The sequence below is a fragment of the Engraulis encrasicolus genome, chromosome 24 (genome assembly GCF_034702125.1).
Source record: "Engraulis encrasicolus isolate BLACKSEA-1 chromosome 24, IST_EnEncr_1.0, whole genome shotgun sequence".
In the NCBI taxonomy this organism is placed as follows: domain Eukaryota; kingdom Metazoa; phylum Chordata; class Actinopteri; order Clupeiformes; family Engraulidae; genus Engraulis; species Engraulis encrasicolus.
Genome location: NC_085880.1, coordinates 4,324,826 through 4,344,825, shown reverse-complemented (window position 1 = coordinate 4,344,825; position 20,000 = coordinate 4,324,826). Strand labels below are relative to the sequence as shown.

General features: G+C 44.6%; 1 protein-coding gene across 4 annotated transcripts in view; it reads left to right on the top strand.

The window, feature by feature from the left end:
* Positions 1-20,000, top strand: part of lyst (lysosomal trafficking regulator) — a 171,764-nt gene that overhangs the window by 118,146 nt on the left and 33,618 nt on the right. For all 4 annotated transcript variants that reach the window (XM_063191578.1, XM_063191577.1, XM_063191579.1 and 1 more), the window contains 8 exons: positions 772-941; positions 2,834-3,064; positions 4,894-5,060; positions 5,416-5,565; positions 6,088-6,243; positions 8,606-8,797; positions 13,119-13,333; positions 15,561-15,770. In XM_063191578.1, the coding sequence (XP_063047648.1) occupies positions 772-941; positions 2,834-3,064; positions 4,894-5,060; positions 5,416-5,565; positions 6,088-6,243; positions 8,606-8,797; positions 13,119-13,333; positions 15,561-15,770 (1,491 nt within the window). The remainder of the gene's footprint in view (positions 1-771; positions 942-2,833; positions 3,065-4,893; positions 5,061-5,415; positions 5,566-6,087; positions 6,244-8,605; positions 8,798-13,118; positions 13,334-15,560; positions 15,771-20,000) is intronic.

Here is a 20,000-nt window from a genome sequence, read left to right as displayed (position 1 = left end):
TTTATGAAAACCAAAAAAAGTACATTCTTACTTCTGCCATCTTCAAACCCCAATCCCATAACTCAATTCCCATGATTCTCTGACCTCTACAGTATAGTCTACTGTATAGCCTCAGATTTTGGACGCATACTGTACCGTAGTACAGAGTGCCCTTCAAGTGGAAAGAAAAATGCACATTGTGAATCCTTCTGCTATGTGCAAAACATCATCTCACCAAACACCTGTCTTTCTGGCCTCCCTCTTCTTTTTGAAGGAACATCAAACCTGTCAAGGGACAAAAGATGGAAATTAGCCTCATGGCTATGATCTTGTATAATTAGCATTTTTGTTTGAATGCTGGTAATATATGCTGTCCCTTTGTTAAATAAATAAACTTGAACTTGAACTCTCCTCCTTCAGCTGTTGGATGCCTACTGTACTTCAGATCAGTATCAAATCTGTATCAAATTGTGTTGTAGATAAATATAATTACATGTCAATGTAAATGCAGTTAAAAGTCTATCATGTTTAAGCCCCATTCCATATTATTCCTCTTTCTGGCAGCTCTTTTTTTCCACTATTGGACGGCTACTTCATATCTGTATGAAACCTGAATTATAGAATTGTGTAGGGATTAATGCAAATGCATGTGTCATTCTAAGCCCAATACCATAACATTCCTCTGTCCTCTCTCTCTCTCTCTTCTCTCTCTCTCTCTCTCTCTCTCTCTCTCTCTCTCTCTCTCTCTCTCTCTCTCTCTCTCTCTCTCTCTCTCTCTCTCTCCCACCTCAGCTGTTGGACGCCTACTTCAGCCGGGCCTTCAAGGAGCAGAAGGAGAAGTTCCTGAAGAACCACGGCTTCTCCCTATTGGCCAACCAGCTCTACCTGCACCAGGGCAACCAGGGCCTACTGGAGTGCTTCCTGGAGATGTTGTTCGGACGCCCCGTGGGTCTTGAGGAGGAGTGAGTGATACAGTGTGTCTTAACCCATCAATGCTGGATGTTGCGTTGTTTTCCTGTCTACCTGTGGTGTGGCATTCAAAAGGTTGAGTGTTTGCTTTCCGCTCAGATTGGCTGTATGAACCTGGTAGGGCTTTAAAATGATATCCTCCAGAGAAAACAGTATATCTTCCTTGGCTTGTTACTGACATTATAAAATGTCAGCATGTGGATTTTAGTATCCATGGTAACTCTGTAAAATGCCTGCCGCTGCAGTGGTCCCAGCCACCACTCCCTCCGTCTCTTCTCTCCGTGCCCTTAACACAGATATTGAGATATAAGAGCCCACAAGTCAAGAGATTGCTTGCCAGCAAACTAATAGAGTGCTGGCGTGCCCGTTTCGCTGAAATGACACGGATAACAGAAGAGGCTATGATCTTGTTCATCATCATCATGGCTGTGTGTGTGTGTGCGCGTGTGCGTGTGTGTGCGCATGTGCGTGCGTGTGCGCGTGTGCGTGTGTGTGTGTGTGTGCGCGCGCGTGTGTGCGCGCGAGCTGTGTGAGTAGTGTGTGTGTGCTTGGCGTGTGTGTGTGTGCTTGGCGTGTGTGTGTGTGCTTGGCGTGTGTGTGTGTGTGCTTGGTGTGTGTGTGTGTGCTTGTGTGCTTGGTGTGTGTGTGTGTGTGCTTGGTGTGTGAGTAGTGTGTGTGTGTGTGTGGGTGGTATGTGTGTGGGTGTGTGTGTGCGTGCGAGGGAGAATGAGAGATGGGGGGATCATTTTAATTGTCAGTTGGCCTCACAGAGCTTAAATAGCAAAGTATTTATCTCACTCAAGATGTTCACTGCATTATTCACAAGTTATTATCTGGTGGTACTAGATTTAACACTTGTTTTCCCTTGTCAACTTTAATTCAAATGTTAATGCAAACACACACTCATCTCATCATTGTGTCTCGGAGGTTTCCTGTGATTCCCCTAGCTCGCCCCCACCAGAGAGAGTAGAGAGAGAGAGGTTCCATTGGCCCATTGTTTCCGGGTTCTATTAGGCAGACCTAGGCAGACCTAAGGACTGTTCTATTCAATGCTAGGAGTATTATGACACGCCCCTTTAGGCAGACCGGAACCTGGTCATGTTAGGTGCCCATAGCAACCTATTACAGTGGCATATCTCTATATACTTAAAGAATCTCTGCCCCCACCCTCTCTTGCTTGTATTTTCCCCACTATCCCTCTCTCTCCTCCTCCCTCTTCACTGACCCACCTCTCTCTCCTCCTCTTCTCTCTGTTCTCTTCTCCACAGTCTCGACCTGGATGAGATGTGTAAATCTCTACTTTTCTGTCTACTTCAATTCAAACATTAATCCAAATACACTCTCGTCACCTCATCATTCTCTTGTCATCTTCCCTGAGTTTTATTTTTTTTCCCCTGAGTTTTAACTCTGTCTGTTCCCTCTTTTCACTCTCCACTCCGCAGGACTTGGACGAGATGTTTGAAATCAAGCATTAATCCAAATACAGTCTTGCCATCTTATTGTTTTTTGTTCCCTGACTTTAACTCCATCTTCTCCTCCCTCCACAGTCTGCACCTAGACAAGATGCTGCAGATCTCTTCTTTTCTGTCTACTTAATCCAAATACAGTCTCATCGTTTCATCACTCTCTGTTATCTGACTTGGCTTTAACTCTCCTCATCTCTCCGTTCTCCACTCCACACTTTCATCATCTTATCATTCTTGTCTTCTAACTCTATCCTCTCCTCTCCTATCCACACTCTGGATCAGGGCAAGCTGGAGCAGATATTTACTTTTCTGTCAACTTGAACTCTTGTCATCATTCTCTGTCATCTTTCAAGTCAAGTCAAGTCCTGGGTTTAACTTTAATCTCTGCTCCTCTCTCTCCGTTCTCCTCTCCTCCACAGGCTGGATCTGGACGAGATGGAGCAGATCTCTGCGTTCCGCAAGCGCTGCATCATCCCGGTGCTGGGCCTGATCGAGAACTCCCTCTACGAGAACTCGCTGGTGCACAACGCGCTGTGCGTGCTGCTGCAGCTGCTGAACGCCTGCCCCCGGCTGGCGGACATCCTGCTGGACCACGGCCTGCTCTACGTGCTCTTCAACACGCTCTCCACGCTCAACGGCCTCGAGAACGGGTGAGGACGAGAGTGCGCTCGGTTCATGCTTTTCGATGTCTGTAGTTTAGTCGCTCGCTTCTCTTTTCAAACTCTGTAGTTGGGTAATGCATTGAAGACCAGGGGTGTCGACTTCAAATTCTCGGAGGGCCAATGTGAAAATCGGGGGTGGCGTCTCGGGCCAAACTAAAATTGTGAAAATTTGACTTTGAGAGCGTGCATGAATAAGTACTCGTTCTCATCATACGTACATGTGAGTCCAAATGTGCCTGTCTGCTGCATGGTGTTGAGATGTTCCAGAGGCCCAATCAGATATTCCTGTGACACATCAAGTTTGATATCTAATTCATGTTATAGGCCAGGGCTATTCAATTAGAATTTCATTTGGGCCACATTTCGAAACCAAGAACTTAAGTCGGGCCGCGCATTTTCAGCCATCACTAAAATGGAAATGAGTCTGCAATTCCTCTAATCTAAAACCTTACCACATTGAATGTGAATGTGTAAGACAAGCAGGCAATTCACAAGAAAATCATGTGTTGTACTGCAGTATCAAAACTGGAATGTAAGCCTACACTGCTCCAGTTGGGGACCATGTCTGGGCCGCATGTGGACTGCATCTGGGCCGCATGTGGCCCTCGGGCCTCCAATTGAATAGCCCTGTTATAGGCCTTTAATGGTGTATGTGGGCCTTCTGTGATATACATTTGAAATTATTCCACGGGCCAAATTAATTGTAGACGCTCAACGGGATGGGGAACGAGTGAGAATCATGCTGCAGGGCAGTTACTTTAACATAGCTACACATGCTACGCATGCAACATGGAATTCGAATTTATTGACATAGGCTTCCCTGTCTAAAATGACTACGCAATGCTACTGGTCATTACCTATTCAAATCCTGTCCATCTGAACTTCTAATGGTAGCCGTCACTTGCTGAGTTCTGAGTTTCCTTGGCAAACCTACTGGACAATGAGATGACTAAACCTGTAGGGATTTTACACCACTCAACACTTAACACTGATTTGACTGTTTTTCTTCAGTGCAAAAGTAAGATGAATTCACTGCACCTCACCTTGCCAACTCCGATTAGAACACCTGCTGTGGGGGATAGCAGCTCAACTATCAGCAGATGTCCAGCTTGGCTGATCCGAGACTCGAAAATACTCCCAAAAAATACTTGAATAATTTTCTCTCCTCTCCAGTCATTTTACTTTTCAAACCTTGAATATCCTACCCGATTACAGTCAAAAAAAGAGGACATCCAGAAATGACTTGAAAGATAACAAAATTGGATGGAGGCACTGAGCAGAAAAGTGGGCCGTTTTTGAAGGAACTGCACATTTGAATTTAAAAAGCACACCTGGACTCAGTGCTGATCCAAGCCTGGGCAGTAGCAGCAGCAGCAGCAGTCCCTGCCGATTAGTGGGAAGGGCAGCCAACCATGTGCACTAGCCCAATTAAATAAGAGAGGCGGTGGCAGGTGTGACAGATGTGGAATAATTATTAAATAGTTGACTGCAGTATTTTTTTAATATGGGGTCGTATTAATTTTGCATTATATAAGTGTGTGTGTGTGTGTGTGTGTGTGTGTGTGTGTGTGTGTGTGTGTGTGTATTATGTGTGTGTGTTATGCGTGTGTGTTATGCGTGTGTGTTATGCGTGTGTGTTATGCGTGTGTGTTATGCGTGTGTGTTACGCGTGTGTGTTATGCGTGTGTGTGTCTGTCTTATGCGTGCGTGCGTGTGTGTGTCATGCGTGCGTGTGTGTGTGTTATGCGTGCGTGCGTGTGTTATGCATGCTTGCATGCGTGTGTCTAAATCCATGTTTATGTCGTCCTTTGTTCCAGGATCTCCCCAAGTGACTACCGTCTGCTGATGTGTGACATGCAGCAGCTACTGGTGGCCGTCACCATCCACTCCTGCAGCTCCTCTGGCTCACAGTACTTCCGCATCATAGAGGACCTCATCACCCTCCTGGGATACATGCAGAGCAGCAAGGTCCACCGCACGCAGGGTACTGTTATATTATATTATATTACATTACATTACATTACATTACATTATATTATATTATACTTCTGGACAGTATTACCCTATTGGGATAAATGTACATGCAGATCAGAAAGGTCCACTGCACGCACACAGGATACTATTGAATTTTATTTGTTGGAACGCCTTTAGCTTTGACTATGGCACACAATTGTTGTTGCCTTGCTTAGATAAGTTTCTGCAGTGTCGCAAGATTTATAACCATCCAGTGCTGCATTAATGTCTCACCAAGATCTTGTATCGATGATGGTTTGAGATGATCTGAGAGTCTGAATGCTGCTTGAAGACTTTTCCAACACATTTTGTTCCTGTCTGTGCAGAAATGTCCGTGGCGCTGCAGTTCCGCATCCTCCAATCAGCCATCGAGTTCATCAAGACGACAGCCAATCAGGACCAGAAGCTGAGTGGCTCCGTGCACGTGCCCACCTCCCCTCACCACGCCCTCTCTCTGAAACGCAAGAGTATCGCCGGTGAGTACATCATCGCTGCCCAGGGTAACGGTCAGTCATCACCAACCCCCTCCATTAATCGGCAGTTTAGTTTGTCAGTAGCACATGAAAAGGAATTAGTTGGTCATTGATCTGTTGACTCTTTTGCTCATTTCACATGTGGTGTAATTTCACTCAATGTTCATGTTTTTTTGTTCCCCATCAGTCTGCACTTTGTTCCGTATCACTCTTGTTTTTGATATCTTTTCAGCATCATTTAAAGTCTTAACATTTGTTTTAGCATCAGGCTCTGTAGTCATCAGACAGATTGCCACCCGTCTGTAAACATTAGTCTGTCTTCCATGAGTCTGTTGTTCAGCAGTCTGTTGTTCATCAGTCTGTAGTGTCTAGCCATCAGTCTGCAGAGCCGGTTCTCATGCATTTAGATGCGTTCACCTCATGTCATTTCACCCTGTCCACCCCTTCATCCCTCCATCCCTCCTGTCATCTATCCATCCTTTTCATCCATCCATCCATCCTCCCCTCCCTGCCTGCCTACGGAAGGTTCAATGGGGCTGAAAGACTCGATAATCCCCCGCATCCCCCGGCAGCACTCTTACGGTCAGATCCCGCTGCCGGCCCACTTAAGCTTCCTCACCCTGGACTCCCCGCTCCCGTCCCCCACGGGCTCTCCCGCATATTTCTTTCCCAGCGACTCAGGTACCCCCAAACAAACCCCCCCTCTCACCTCTAGCCCCCTCTACTCGCCTCTCCTCTGCTCCAGACTCCACACATCGCCATCCCCTCCTCTCCCTCTCGCTTACAACCTCCACTACTCGCCCTCCTCTCCTCTCCCCTTCTTGCCCCTGCTCTGCCCTCCTCTCTCTCTTTTCCAGCCTCCACTACTCGTCTCCCCTATCCCCTCCTGTCCCCTTCTCCCCTCTTCCTTCTCCTCTCCTCTCCCCTCCCCTCCCCTCTTCTCCTCTCCTCCCCTCTCCTCTCCACCCCTCTCCTCTCCCCTCCCCTCCCCTCTTCTCCTCTCCTCCCCTCTCCTCTCCACCCCTCTCCTCTCCTCGCCTCTCCCCTCCTCTCCTCTCACCTCCTTTCCTCTCCTCTGCCCTCCTGTCTCTCTCCTCCAGCCTCCACTACTCTCCTCGCCTCTTCTCTCCTCTCCTCTCCTCTCCTCTCCTCTCCGCTCCTCTCTTCTTCTCTCCTCTCCTCTCCTCTCCTCCCCACTCCTCTCCTCTCCTCCCGTCTCCCCTCTCTCCCCTGTCTCCCTTCCTCTCCCCTCCTCTGACCTCCAGCCTCTTCTCCTCTCCCCTCACCTCCAGACCCGCTTCTCCCTCCCCTCTCCCCTTCTCACACCCCACGGAGGAGCTCAGCTCAGGATGGTCCCTCTGGTTTGCCGTGTTGTGCTGTTCTGTGCTGTGTGACTGACAGATACGGCTGTCTCACTGCATGTTGAAGTGGCCTTTTAACTTGCCCAGTCCTCTTGTCAGAGAATAGAGAGAGTACTGGTGCCTGACTGTGTGCTTTGAAATGGTTGTTTTTTTGTTTTTTTTACTGTCGTTTGCTTGTTTGTTTTTAACAAGCAAGGGATAATGGACAGCCTCTGAAGTTAATGCACGTTTGAGGTGATCATGTGTGAAAATGCATTAACTTCTGCCATGTACGTGAACCACTTCAAGTCCATTATTCCACTACAGACCACACATTTGTTTTTTTTGTACTATACTTTCCATGTTTTGATGCCAAATTTGTTTGTAGAACTATGTTTTTCTGCACCCCTAAATGCATCTTTGCTTTTCTTTTTCTTTTTTTGATTGCGAACCTGCTATTACAACTTCTAACGTGACTGTTGTAAGCGAAAATAATGAATTTATTCCCGAGTTGATATGCAGCATGGCGGCACTAAAAAAAAAAAAATCAATTTCAGACACATGTAACATGCCGCTGCTTCTCGTTGCGCTGCTCTCCATTTATCATTCGCCTCCAGAACTCTACACTTGGTTTAATACTAAGTCCATCACGGATTTGGCACATTGACGCAAAAGTGCTATACAGTCAGAAAATAGGGACAACTCCACAGGCAGAGTTCCAAAGGCTCATTAAAATGCTAAAAAAAAGCATCTCTAAAGAAGATCTCCTGTTGGAGTGTCAGAGGTCTGCTTTTAGTCATCTACAGGTACACTTCTGCTGCACCTGAATGGTCATTAGGGTGCATCAAACGCCACTTTGAAATTAAAGCTGCAGAATCTCACTCTGCTCTTGCAATATTGTTCCTTTTCACTACCGTAATTTGCTTGCAACTTTCTAGCAAATTTGATTCATGTTAAACTAAAGGGTGGCACAATAGTCTTGAAATTTTGAATTGCTGTGAAAGGTTTATTTATTTATTTATTTTAGCAAAATCAGTACAAAGTTTGTTTTGATATGTCTTGTTATGAGGCTGCTTTGATCAAATTAGTAGTCATTTGGAAGAATGCTCTAGTTGTCCTTCCCCATCACTAGGGCATCAAGCACCCAAAAATGGCTAAAGGATGTCTACATGGGTGTTCAAACATGGCCAAAGGATTAGCGCAATAGGGGTTAAAACCTTGCTAAAGGAAGACTGCAAAAATCATTCACCAGGGATCTCAAATCTGAGAAAGTGGAAAGGCAACTGGAGCATTCTGCCAAATGATTCCCTCCACTAGTTTTGATTAAAATAGTCCAAAAACACACATATTTCGCTACAAACGCCCATTTACCACCATTCAAAATTTCAAGCCTATTGTGCCACCCCTCAGCATTGATCAAAAGCATTTTCAAAAGTTGGGGCGTTTGATGCATCCTAATGACCATACTCGGCATACTCAGTAATTCATTACTAAAGACTAAGATCCATGGATCCATGGAAAATCCATGGAAATGGGAAAACTATGTTTACCATTCAAATCCCTGCATCTTTTGTAAGAATCCTTATTATTGTGGGGCTTTTGTGTGTCTGTGTTTTGGGGACATGTGTGTTGAAATATGTACCCATTTGTGCGATTTATTTTGTGCGTGTGCGTGCGTGCATGTTTTCTATGCGGTGTGGCAGGTCGTCGCCGTTTCTCGCTGGTGCAGACGGACTCGTTGCTGATGCGCATGCGCTCGGTGGCGAGTGACGAGCTGACGCTGATGATGCAGCGGCGCATGAGCCAGGAAAACCCCATCCGCGCCAGCGAGACCGAGTTCGTGCAGCGCCTACAGCGGCTGGTGGTGCTCGCCGTCAACAGACTCATCTACTGCAGTGAGTAGAAGCAACCCGCCCCCTCTCACACACACACACACACACACACACACACACACACACACACACACACACACACACACACACACACACACACACACACACACACACACACACACACACACACACACACACACACACACACACACAGCCAACGCAGGTTTGGCTAGACAGCTTGAGGTCAAGGAAGGGCTATTGGAGGGTCTATAAACCTTTAAAGTCCAACTGCCTCACCTACTGCTGTGGACTCCAGCATGGCCTCTCTCTCACTCTCCTAGTCAGCACAGGAGGGCTTGAGCTCCACATAGGCCACTAACAGGCTATCTAAATGACTATAAACATTTAAATTAGACTGCCCTTTGAGGTAAATTGCAGTAACTACACAATCAGCTTAAAGTGATACTGTCCCATTTTTGGAAATAAGCTTATTTTACACCTCCCCTTGAGTTAAATAATAGGGTTTTACCATTCTCTTGTACTTTCAACCGTTCTCTGGGTATGGCCGTGCCAATTTTACCTCCAAGCTAGCAGTTAACATTGAGTCCTATGAGACCAGTTAGCCGCCAGCTGGTCTCATAGGACTCAATGTTAACTGCAAGCATGGTGGTAAAATTCGCACTGCCATACCCAGACAACGGTTGAAAGTACAAGAGAATGGTAAAACCCTATTATTTAACTCAAGGGGAGGTGTAAAATAAGCTTATTTCCAAAAATGGGACAGTATCACTTAAATATTGTTCAGTGTTGGTGCTTGTAAGTAATCGTCAACGGTTTGATCTACTGCAGCGAGCACTAACACTTTCTCTCGCCCTGCCACAGTCCAGCTTCCCCACCCATGGTTATACAGTAAATAAGGGATTTCTTTCCTATGTGGTCTTCCTGCGACCTTAAAACAGTAAGTCAGCATAACCACTTGGCCTGAAGCATAACTGCCGGAATAAGCACAGGTGCTCTGGCCAAAAATGTAATTGGTACAGTCAGAGAGACTTATGAAGCAATCCCACAGGTTGCTGTTTGGGTCTTCGGGCTACAAAAGGGCATCTAAGGGCTGGCAACCTTTAAACTGCAATGGTGACAGTGAAGGTAGAAATTAACTCTGCTGAGGCAGCTGTCTAGACTCTTAAAACTTATTCTAGAATTGCCTCAAGTGACACCAGTCTCAATCCCACAGCACTGGTCTGTCTTCACCAGGTCTGTCTTCACCAAACATTCTTTTGTTTTTACCATGAGTTGAAACTTTATCTGCTTTGAGTAGATACAGTCCCAAGAAAAAGTTTGTACACCCTTTGAAATTTCTTACATTTCTGTCAAAATTGATCATAAAACATGGTCTGATCTTCCCGGAAATCTCAAGAAGGAACAATCAGAGTCTGCTTTAATTAATTCCACCCAAACATTTACATGTTATCATATTTTTATTGGTCATAAGGCCATAACATTCACAGGAGAGCAGGGAATAAGTAAGTACACCCTTGCATTAAGTAGGTTTTAACCCTCAGTTAGTTGCAATATCATCAACCAGACTTGACAGTCCTATAGTTGCAGATCAGATTCTCTGTTTTTATCTTGTCTCCCTCTTGTTTAGAGAACTGCCTCTTGTCAGCAAGGTTTGTGGGATGTCTGGAGTGCATAGGCCTAGCTTTCTTGACTTCATGCCATATAATCTCAATAGTTCTTTTGTCAGGGCTTTGACTGGGCTATTTCAGAATGTGTATTTCATTATTATGAAGCCATTCTAAAGTCGATTTGCTTCTAAAGTATAGGTTGTTGTCACATTTCAGGACCCATACTCTTGTGTGCTTCAACTGTGTGACAGACTTCCTCACGTTTTTTCTGTAAAATATCACAATAAACTTGAGTTCATTGTTCCACTGATAATAGCAAACTGTCAAGGGCCTGAGGCAGCAAGGTACCCGCATATAATGATGCTCACGCCACCATACTCAGAAGAGGAGATGTAACCAAGAATAGCTAAAAATGGGATTCATTCTGCCAATCTAAAATTAATGGGGTTTCTGTCCAAAAAAATATTGCTGCACCTTTGAGGTTTGCGAAAAAGCATTTATATGCTTCATAGAATTACTGCAAAATATTCTGTAGACCAACGTTGAAACCAAAGTTGAATTGTTCAGGGGAACACACAATGTCATGTTTGGAGGAGAATTGGAGAACCACACCTTCACCAAAACATCATATCAACCTTTGAGTATGGTGGCGGGAGCATCATTATATGCGGCTACCTTGCTGCCTCAGGCCCTTTTCAGTTTGCTATTATCAGTGGAACAATGAACTCAGAAGTTTATCGAGATATTTTACAGAAAAAAGTGAGGCAGTCTGTCACACAGTTGAAGCACACAAGAGGATGGGTGCTGAAATGTGACAACAACCCATACTTTAGAAGCAAATCGACTTTAGAATGGCTTCATAATAATGAAATACATATTCTGGAATAGCTCAGTCAAAGCCCTGACAAAAAACAATTGAGATTATATGGCATGAAGTCAAGAAAGCTATGCACTCCAGCCATCCCACAAACCTTGCTGACGAGAGGCAGTTTTCTAAAGAAGAGGGAGACCAGATACATCCAGATTGTTTTGTTAATCTGATCTGCAACTACAGGAAACATCTGGTTGAGGTTATTGCGACTAATTTAGGGTTAAAACCTATTGAATGCAAGGGTGTACTTACTTATGCCTTGCTGTCCTGTGAATGTTTACATCTTATGGTCAATGAAAATATGAAAACTTGTAAATGTTTGGGTTGAATTAGTTAAAGCAGACTCTGGTTGTTCCTTCTTGTGATTTCCGGGAAGATCAGACCATGTTTTATGACCAATTTTGACAGAAAGGTAAGAAATTTCAAAGGGTGTACAAACTTTTTCTTGGGACTGTATCTTGTGGTGGCACACACACCTGTATTTCTTACTTTAGGATTTCTTACTTCTTACTACAGCAGTAGATCGGTGAGTTCACACTAAGAGCATGCAGTTCAGACTTCTATCAATGTAAAATATTGCTAGATAATCAAATTGCATTACAATTTACAGGAGAAACATTTTTACAATTTACAATTTAACAAGACATCAGATATTCTGTTTCTCTCTCAGGAGTATTGTCTTGGCATTTAAAGTTCACCTTGCCAGATCCTGTGAAGGGAGTCAGAGTGAACATTTTAAAAACTCCTTGTATTTCAAAATCCATTTTCATCGACTGTGGGCATTCAGGGCCTGGTGTAACGGAGCACTACTTTACCTCAGATTAGATGTTTGTGGTTGTTGTCGTTGAGATTGATTGCCATTGTTTTACTTCTCTTTGTGAACAGACATTCTGACACCACTAACTACTCCAGGATGGGTATAGAACCGCAAAGCTACTCACCAATTATTTTGTCAGTCTGTCAGAAATTCTGTTACGAGTGTTTTAGTGGTTTTAACAGCAGTACAAACGCTCAATTTTCTGTCACATTTCTTTTTCGGTCACAAAAAAAGAAAAGAAGAGTGTGTGCCTCAGTTTTTGGGAACTGAAGCACAGTCTGTTAATACACTGGATACACTTGGAGGTAAAACCTTTTCAGATTATTTAATTGTCAATGCCAGAGGCTTTCATATTATCTCTGCTTTATGCATTCAGCGAGTACTTGACATTCAGTTACTGGAAATATCCCATCCCGCCCTTTTGAATGATTTAAATCACGACATTAATTTGATTTGATTAAAGTTTCTCTGTGCTGAAATAAGTTTTACTCGTCTAGTCGTGATGCCCCCCTTTTCTGCTCTAATATAGTTGTACAACAGCTTAATTCTCAATTTTCACAGTAGAAGACCACAGTCTATGAAGGGGAGAAGTTATCCCACCCAGCCTCGAAGTTGGGTCTTCAGGGTACAAAAGGCCTGGCATGAAAGAGGCCTGGCTCGTTGGCATGGCAGTCAAAGTAGAAGAGTAGAACTTTATTGTCCCCATGGGGCAATTGTGTTTGCTGTACAGATGCTGGCACCAGACACAAGACACAGACAGATTAGAAGAAGTAGAATAGAAGAGTATAGTACAGCAGAGTATAGAATATTAAATTGTTCCTAGGGGTAAATTAGTCACATACTCACATCACTCATTTAAAATAATATATGCATTTTATATATCTGTTGTATGTATTTTTTTTATTATTTAGTTTAAAATACAATACAGGTACATACAAATACACAAGACCTCAAGCTCACTGTAGATCTCTGAGTTCAGAGCTCACAGCGGTCATGATGATGATGACTCCATCTTGGTCCTCAGTCTCCCTCATCCTCATCCTCCTATTCCCTCCCTCCTCTCCTCAGATGCCAACCAGGACTTCTTCGAGCTCCTGAACTTCCCGGACTCCCCCGATGCTCACTTGCCCACCACCCCCGTGTTTGGCGACCACGGAACGGGCACGGGTACGGGCACGGAGGAGAACGGCTCCACCCCCACCTCCCCTTTCCCCCCGACCAACATGAGGACCTTCAAGAAGGACATCCTCAAGCTCATGACGGAGGGCATCAAGATCGGACTGGTGCGTACTGTACTTCCGACACCTACACCTGACCTCACATCCCCCGGCAGAACTTTTGTTGCCTGTCCATGTTGTTGGAACCACCGCTAATAACCTGACTTTAAATTAATCAATTGGCTTCAGAAGTCACTGGTATGTACAGTACTTCAACACCTGCACCTGACCTAAAGGGCCGTACACACACGTCGCTGCTAGTTACTCGCTTAGCGAATGAAGTCAATACAATGTCAATGTGTCTTGATAGTATCTAGGTTTACTACTAATTAATATTTAAGACCAGTTCCAGTGCAATAGTTGAAATTCAGAAATGCAAGGTTTATTGGCTTGAGAGAGGGAGAGTTGAGGCCAATAGGCCCCAAAGCCCTGTCCACAGGCCTCCCCACCCCCTCTATTCAATGAGGTGTTTACAGGTACAGACAAAGAAGAAGCGCCAGAACAAAGCCAGTGGCTGAACTTAAAGACCTCCACAGGAAATGAGGTCACATTGAATGATGTCACATACAATGATAGTTTTAGCCAATAGCAATCAGCACCAGTGATTCATAACTATCCCCTGGAGGCTTATTGGGAAATTAACCTTTATTGCCTCCTACAAACTAAGAGAGAGTTGTTCCTTCATGGATAAAACAATGCATGAACATCCAAATGTAATGTATCAGATTGGGGGCAATATTCAGATTCCTTCAGTCTCAACGAGACTAGCAGGCGAGTACTGTACAAGCGATGCGATGAGGGTGGATCCCGACATTCCCGAGTTGAAAATATTTTATCTTCGAGTGAGGCGAGTAAGCGAGTAACCAATTGGAATGCAGAGTTCGGTACTTCTCACCTGTTCATTGGCAGTTAAAGCCACGGGAACTTTCAGCGAACGTTCCATGAAAGAGTGGCGAGTAGGCGAGCAAACGAAAAGCTAGCGTTGTGTGTGTACGCTGCTTTACACAGGTGGGTCCCAAACTTTTTTTCTGCAGGGACCTCCTTTTGGACCTAAGAATATTTTCACTATCCCCGAACCTACCCTTCCCATATTCCAAACATCCAACATTTATTGCTAAATTTTGTTGTGAAATTTAAAAGAAAAGGGAATGCAGTTACAATCAAATTTATAGAATTCTGTTAACTGTTAACCTGTGGTTGTGCTATTTTTCTGCAAAGTCCCTTCTGAAGGGTATGTACAATTGTCTGCTACTTGTAATCTACTGCAGTTTAACGTCAGGACTGACTCAAAGACTGCATAACCTTGTTCTCTTGCTATCTGCAGTAGTTCGTGGCCAAACCTACTGTAGATGATATACGTACAGTAGCTTACAGTATTTAACACCAAGAGCAAAAGCGTTGAAAGCTCTAAAATAACAAGCTCCAAAGCAACAGGAAACTCAACAACCAGTGGTAGACCTAGACCCTCTGCAACTTAACTATCTTGAACAACACTGATGTTGGCAGGACCATATAATGATGCCCATTGCTACATGTAGGTGGCTCAACCTTGGTACATTTCTGGTTTTCCAAACTCTCAAAAAGAGCAACCACAAACAGCAGTGGGACTTCCTGTTGCAAGGACGTTATGTTTTTGACTGAGTGCAGCAGAATAGCGTTGGTCTCAGTGCCGGGCTTAGGGGCTATATTTTATTTGCTCAATATATGTCATTGTCGCTTGGTGGCCTTTGGTGTTATCCCCTCATGCCTGTCCTCACAGCAGCCCCAGCCCCCACCCCCCGTGTGTCAACAGGCGCGAGAGAGGACTGTGTTTGTGACGATGGCGGAGATAACATTCATCTTTGCCTCAGCTGGGATGTGGGGATGTGGCGGTGACCTTTGCTCAAGAGAACTGTCATCTCTGGCTCTGTATTAAGGCTGAGGAGCAGCCGGCGTCGTGTCTCACGTCCGTGCACCGTCACAGGTTGTGCAACGTTAGTCGTTCATCCACCAGTGATTGAGTTGACATCGTGATGGATGTGTGAGGGTACAGTGGTCTGTAAGGGTATATTTTTACCTCCGCCAAGGAGGTTATGTTTTCGACCGTCTGCCTGCCCGCAGTTTTTTTCACCAAGCATACAGTGTGCATCATGTGCATCTAGCGTCGGCAAAGCAGAGTACTTTTATTAATCCTACAGGAAATGAAGGCACTAGGTTGTCATCTCTGATGGCTCATGAAGCGTGGGTCGTGGCAGTGTATAATATGTGTGTGTGCCATGCATCTCATTATTTCTATATTGTTATGTGTGTGCAGGGCAGCACGGGTCGTGGCAGTGCCCCTCGGCAGCAGTGGCGGCGCGTGCTGTGGTCGTGCCGGGACACCTTCCGCGTGCAGATCGGACGGCTCCTGGTGCACTCGCTGAGCCCCGCGCGGCCCCTGGCACAACGGAAGGAGGCCCTGGACTTCATCAGGGAGCCCAGCCACCCTGAGATCCTACGCGAGAGCCTCAGCCCGGGCCTGGAGGTAAGACATCCTGGGACAATGTGAAGAGTTCAGATGCAAAACCCCCTAAGTGCCTTTTCAGAAAATAATCTTAATTCATTTTTATTTAATACAAAGCTATCAAAATTGCATATTGTTTCATTTTATTTATGTAATGTAACTATTTATATGTATTATCAAGTATATGAATGTAAACCAAACCAACAAGGGGGTTCTCTAAAAATATAGAAGTACAGGTCTTCAGAAATGGAGTTAGGGGGTTTGCATCTGAACTCTTCATGCATATTTAATATTAGAGATGTACAGGATCCAAGATCCGGTTCCGGATCCGGCAGGATAATAGGGTTTTTCAGACTATCCGGATCCGGCAGGATCTTAAGCAGTGGATCCGGTATCCGGCAGTTACCTAAAAATCAGGATCTGGGGCATCTTTACTTTTTAGGTAGCCTAGGCTTTTCAGTCAGTCTTTCACAACCCCAATCGCTGCATGGATAGCCCTTTGGAAGCGGCCGTTTAAGGCAGAGTGGCAGTAAGCTAATGAGTCTTAAAAGTAGTTAGCGCCAACGTAATAAAAAGGGTCTACGTGTGCGAGTTGGCTATGTGTTTCAACCCTTACGTAGGATCCGGTATCCGGTTCTGGATCCGGCAGGATCTTAAGCAGTGGATCCGGTATCCGGCAGGATCCTAAAAATCAGGATCCGGTGCATCTCTATTTAATATTAAAATGATGCTGTCTAACTTCACAGACTTATGGGTCAATGACGTTTCAGTAGCAGCACACGTCAGGGTGGTGCAACCACAGCCACAGCCACAGTAACACTGGCTCACACTGCTTCATAGATTTGAATGCCTAAAATTACCCAGTCACCCCAATATCCTATGCGAGAGCCCGGAGGTAAGGCAGCCAGGGACAACGCATATACTGTATAATGGGGACGCTGTCTAACGTCATAGATGTATGGCTCAATGACGTTTTGGTGGCAGCACACATCAGAATGGTGCAACCACAGAAACGGGTAATTCCGTTTCTTAGATATTGTATGGATGAAATGTTTTTTTTTGGGGGGGGGAGGGGGGGGGGTGCTTTGGGTTGTGGATTATCTAAGAAGCATATTCATTGCAGTACATTAATTACCAATTACTAATTAATTTATGGGCATTAGCGGTGGTTGTGCCAACAGACGTCTGAGCCCCCAAAAAATGTCATTGACCCTTATATAAAATGACCCATCTACCACTAGAATTTGTCCTCATAGCATTGTGCAGTGTTTCTCATACATTAAGGAAACTATGGCGCACAGGTGTGTGTGTGTGTCTGTGTGTCTGTGTGTGCGTGTGCGTGTGCGTGTGCGTGTGCGTGTGTGTGTGTGTGTGTACGTGCGCGCGTTAGTTTGTTGTGATTGACGGTAAAGGTTATCTGAACTGGAGCCTGTTGTCTGGGAAAATGGCTTTGAACAAAGAGAGATCACAAGGTGGTTTTGAGCACATACAACAGCTGAATTGGAACACAGGGAGAGAGAGAGAGGGAACAAAGGAGGGAGAGCATGAACGAGTGGCATTTTGGTTTGTTTTACATGCATACTGTTTGCAGACAGCTGACATCCTTCTGTTGTGGCACAAATAACAAGAGCACAGAAAGGGAGGAAAAGAAAAAAAACATCTTAATGTTTCTCACGAATTCCTGCCGTTTCCATGGCAGCAGTTTTGTGCTCCACTTTTCTTTTTTTTTCCTGTCTCGCCTTCTCTTTCTCAGTCGCTCAGCTCAGTCAATCTGTCTGCCTTCTCTTTCTGTCTGTCTCACTCTCTCTTTCACATCAAGATGCTTGAAGCATGCAACCTTTTTCATAAGCACACACACACAAATACACGGAGGTGTGTGTGATGAAATAAGCAACCTTGTCCAGCAACACAAGATGGTCATTAGGTTTTATGGTGTGCTAATTTCCACTGATGCCGTGGTGAGAAATAATTTACTGTGACCATTAGCCGTGAGACTCTCAACCCTAGACACCCTGAAAGGCAGCCAGCCAGCCGGCCGGGGCGGTCCAGTAATGTGGAGGTGTGTGCACTCCAATTAGGAAATAAAAACCTTCAGATGCAGAGAGGAACAAAAACACACAGGCGAGGGGGCGAGGCTACGTATGTCTCTTCCCATCGCCACAGAAATCAGACGTGTTATGACAGCAGTCATGGTCAATGACTTTCCTGCTAGCATGAAAGTTTAAAGAAGGTGCCTCGTTTCTGCTGTGTATAATTATCGCTGCCTCATTAGCTGATGAATCTTGACATGCAGCAGGGGTTGATTACGTAAACTGTATAATTTATCATTTTATGTAAGCCATCGGTTTGTTTGTATGTGCTCGGTGGAATGAACTCTACTGTATGTAGGCTGTGAGTGTGTCAGTGATGGTGGTGGTGGTGGTGGTGGTGGTGGTGATGATGACGGTTTCATAGAAGGGGACAGACCCGGCTGCAGAACGAAGTTGTTGGACGGGCATTTGATGGAGTATGGGGGGGCACCTTGTCGGGGGGTGTGGGAGTCCTCCCCCAGAAAATGTTGTATTTCTTAGATGCAATTTCCTGCATTTTAACAAAATTGTGGACTCAGTTTCAGCTCTACACGGAACAGTACTTTTGTTTCAAAATATGGGACGATTTCATTATTTCAACTTATTGTTAAAGGGGTATGCCACTATTTGGGGGCTTAATACAGTTAAAATCGTTGGCTGGGGTTTATAAAGGTGGTTAAGTGTCTTATTTTTCATGTTAAACGTTGTCTTGCTTTAAGACAAGTTAAAAGAGGGAATATGTCGCTAAGATAGTGAAAGTCAATGGATCCGTGTAGCATTGTGGCATGCTACACGGATCCATTGACTTTCACTAGCTTAGCGACATGCTCCCTCTTTTAACTTGTCTTAAAGCAAGACAACGGCTTACATGAAAAATAAGACACTTTACCACCTTTATAAACCCTGGCCAACGATATTAACTGTATTAAGCCCCAAAATAGTGGCATCCCCCTTTAACTTACTGTTTCACATTTAGGTCTACTGACAATGTCTAAATATCTAAATAGTGTAGCCTATTCATTTATTTGTTTATTAGGGCTATGGAGGTTAAGCACTGGTGGCATTTTATCATATACTTCATATTTACTGTATTGTATACTGTATGACCATAATTTAATGACCATATCAGAATGTTTAGGTGAATAGGCCCAGGGGCGCCAGCCCTGGAAGGGGAGGCCATCAGGGATAAGCATCATCTATTTTTCAGTACTGAATAGAGTTATCTCCCATCTATGGGGGCCGTTGCATTTCAGCATATCCCTATATGTAGTAAATAACCTGTGGTTTTGTAAGGCGCCATATGGAAATTTTATTGTCCAGTTTTCGCCACAAGTATACATGTAAACCTCCAACATGTTATTTTTATACATCTTACTATAAAATATTTAATTTGCACCACACCAACATTTCTATATTGCAGTATACATATCGTAAATTATACGATCGCTCTGACAAACTATTCCTCAGCATTTTATGGCAGCTTGCATATTCATGACAACATGTCTGCCATATATTAGGAGGACCATGAGAAGGCATTGCAGGGGGATCACTGTATATCTGATGATGAGTATCCAACTCTTCCTTCCTGCCTCCCTGTACGAGCTGCTGATTACACAGAGTGGTGGTGTCATAAAGCCGGAAGTTGTCCACATAGGCCAGCAGGCAAACTAATGGCATCGGCGTTTCAGGGGAAATCAAATTATGTCTCATTTAGTGGGCGCTCTTATCCAAAGCGACTTATATTAAAGTACCAAGGGACAGACACCCCCCCACCCACTCACTGCTGAAGAAACGCTGGTTTAAGTGCCATGACTGGAGGGAAAACCGCGGCAGACCTCGCGATCAGACTTGTAACCGTCATTTGTAAGCCCTAATGGATTACAATAGAATGGAACAAAATAGAATGGAATAGAATAGCTGTTAGAATAGCAGTATCCCGAATGTGAGGGTTATCCCGGTTCTGACCAAATTCAGGATACAGTGAAAGTCAATGGAGTAAAGTAGTGAAAGTCGATGGATCCGTGTAGCATTGTATCATGCTACGTGGATCCATTGACTTCCTCTAGCTTAGCGACATGCTCCCTCTTTTAACTTGTCTTAAAGCAAGACACCGGCTTACATGAAAAATAAGACACTTTACCACCTTTATAAACCCTGGCCAACGATTTTAACTGTATTAAGC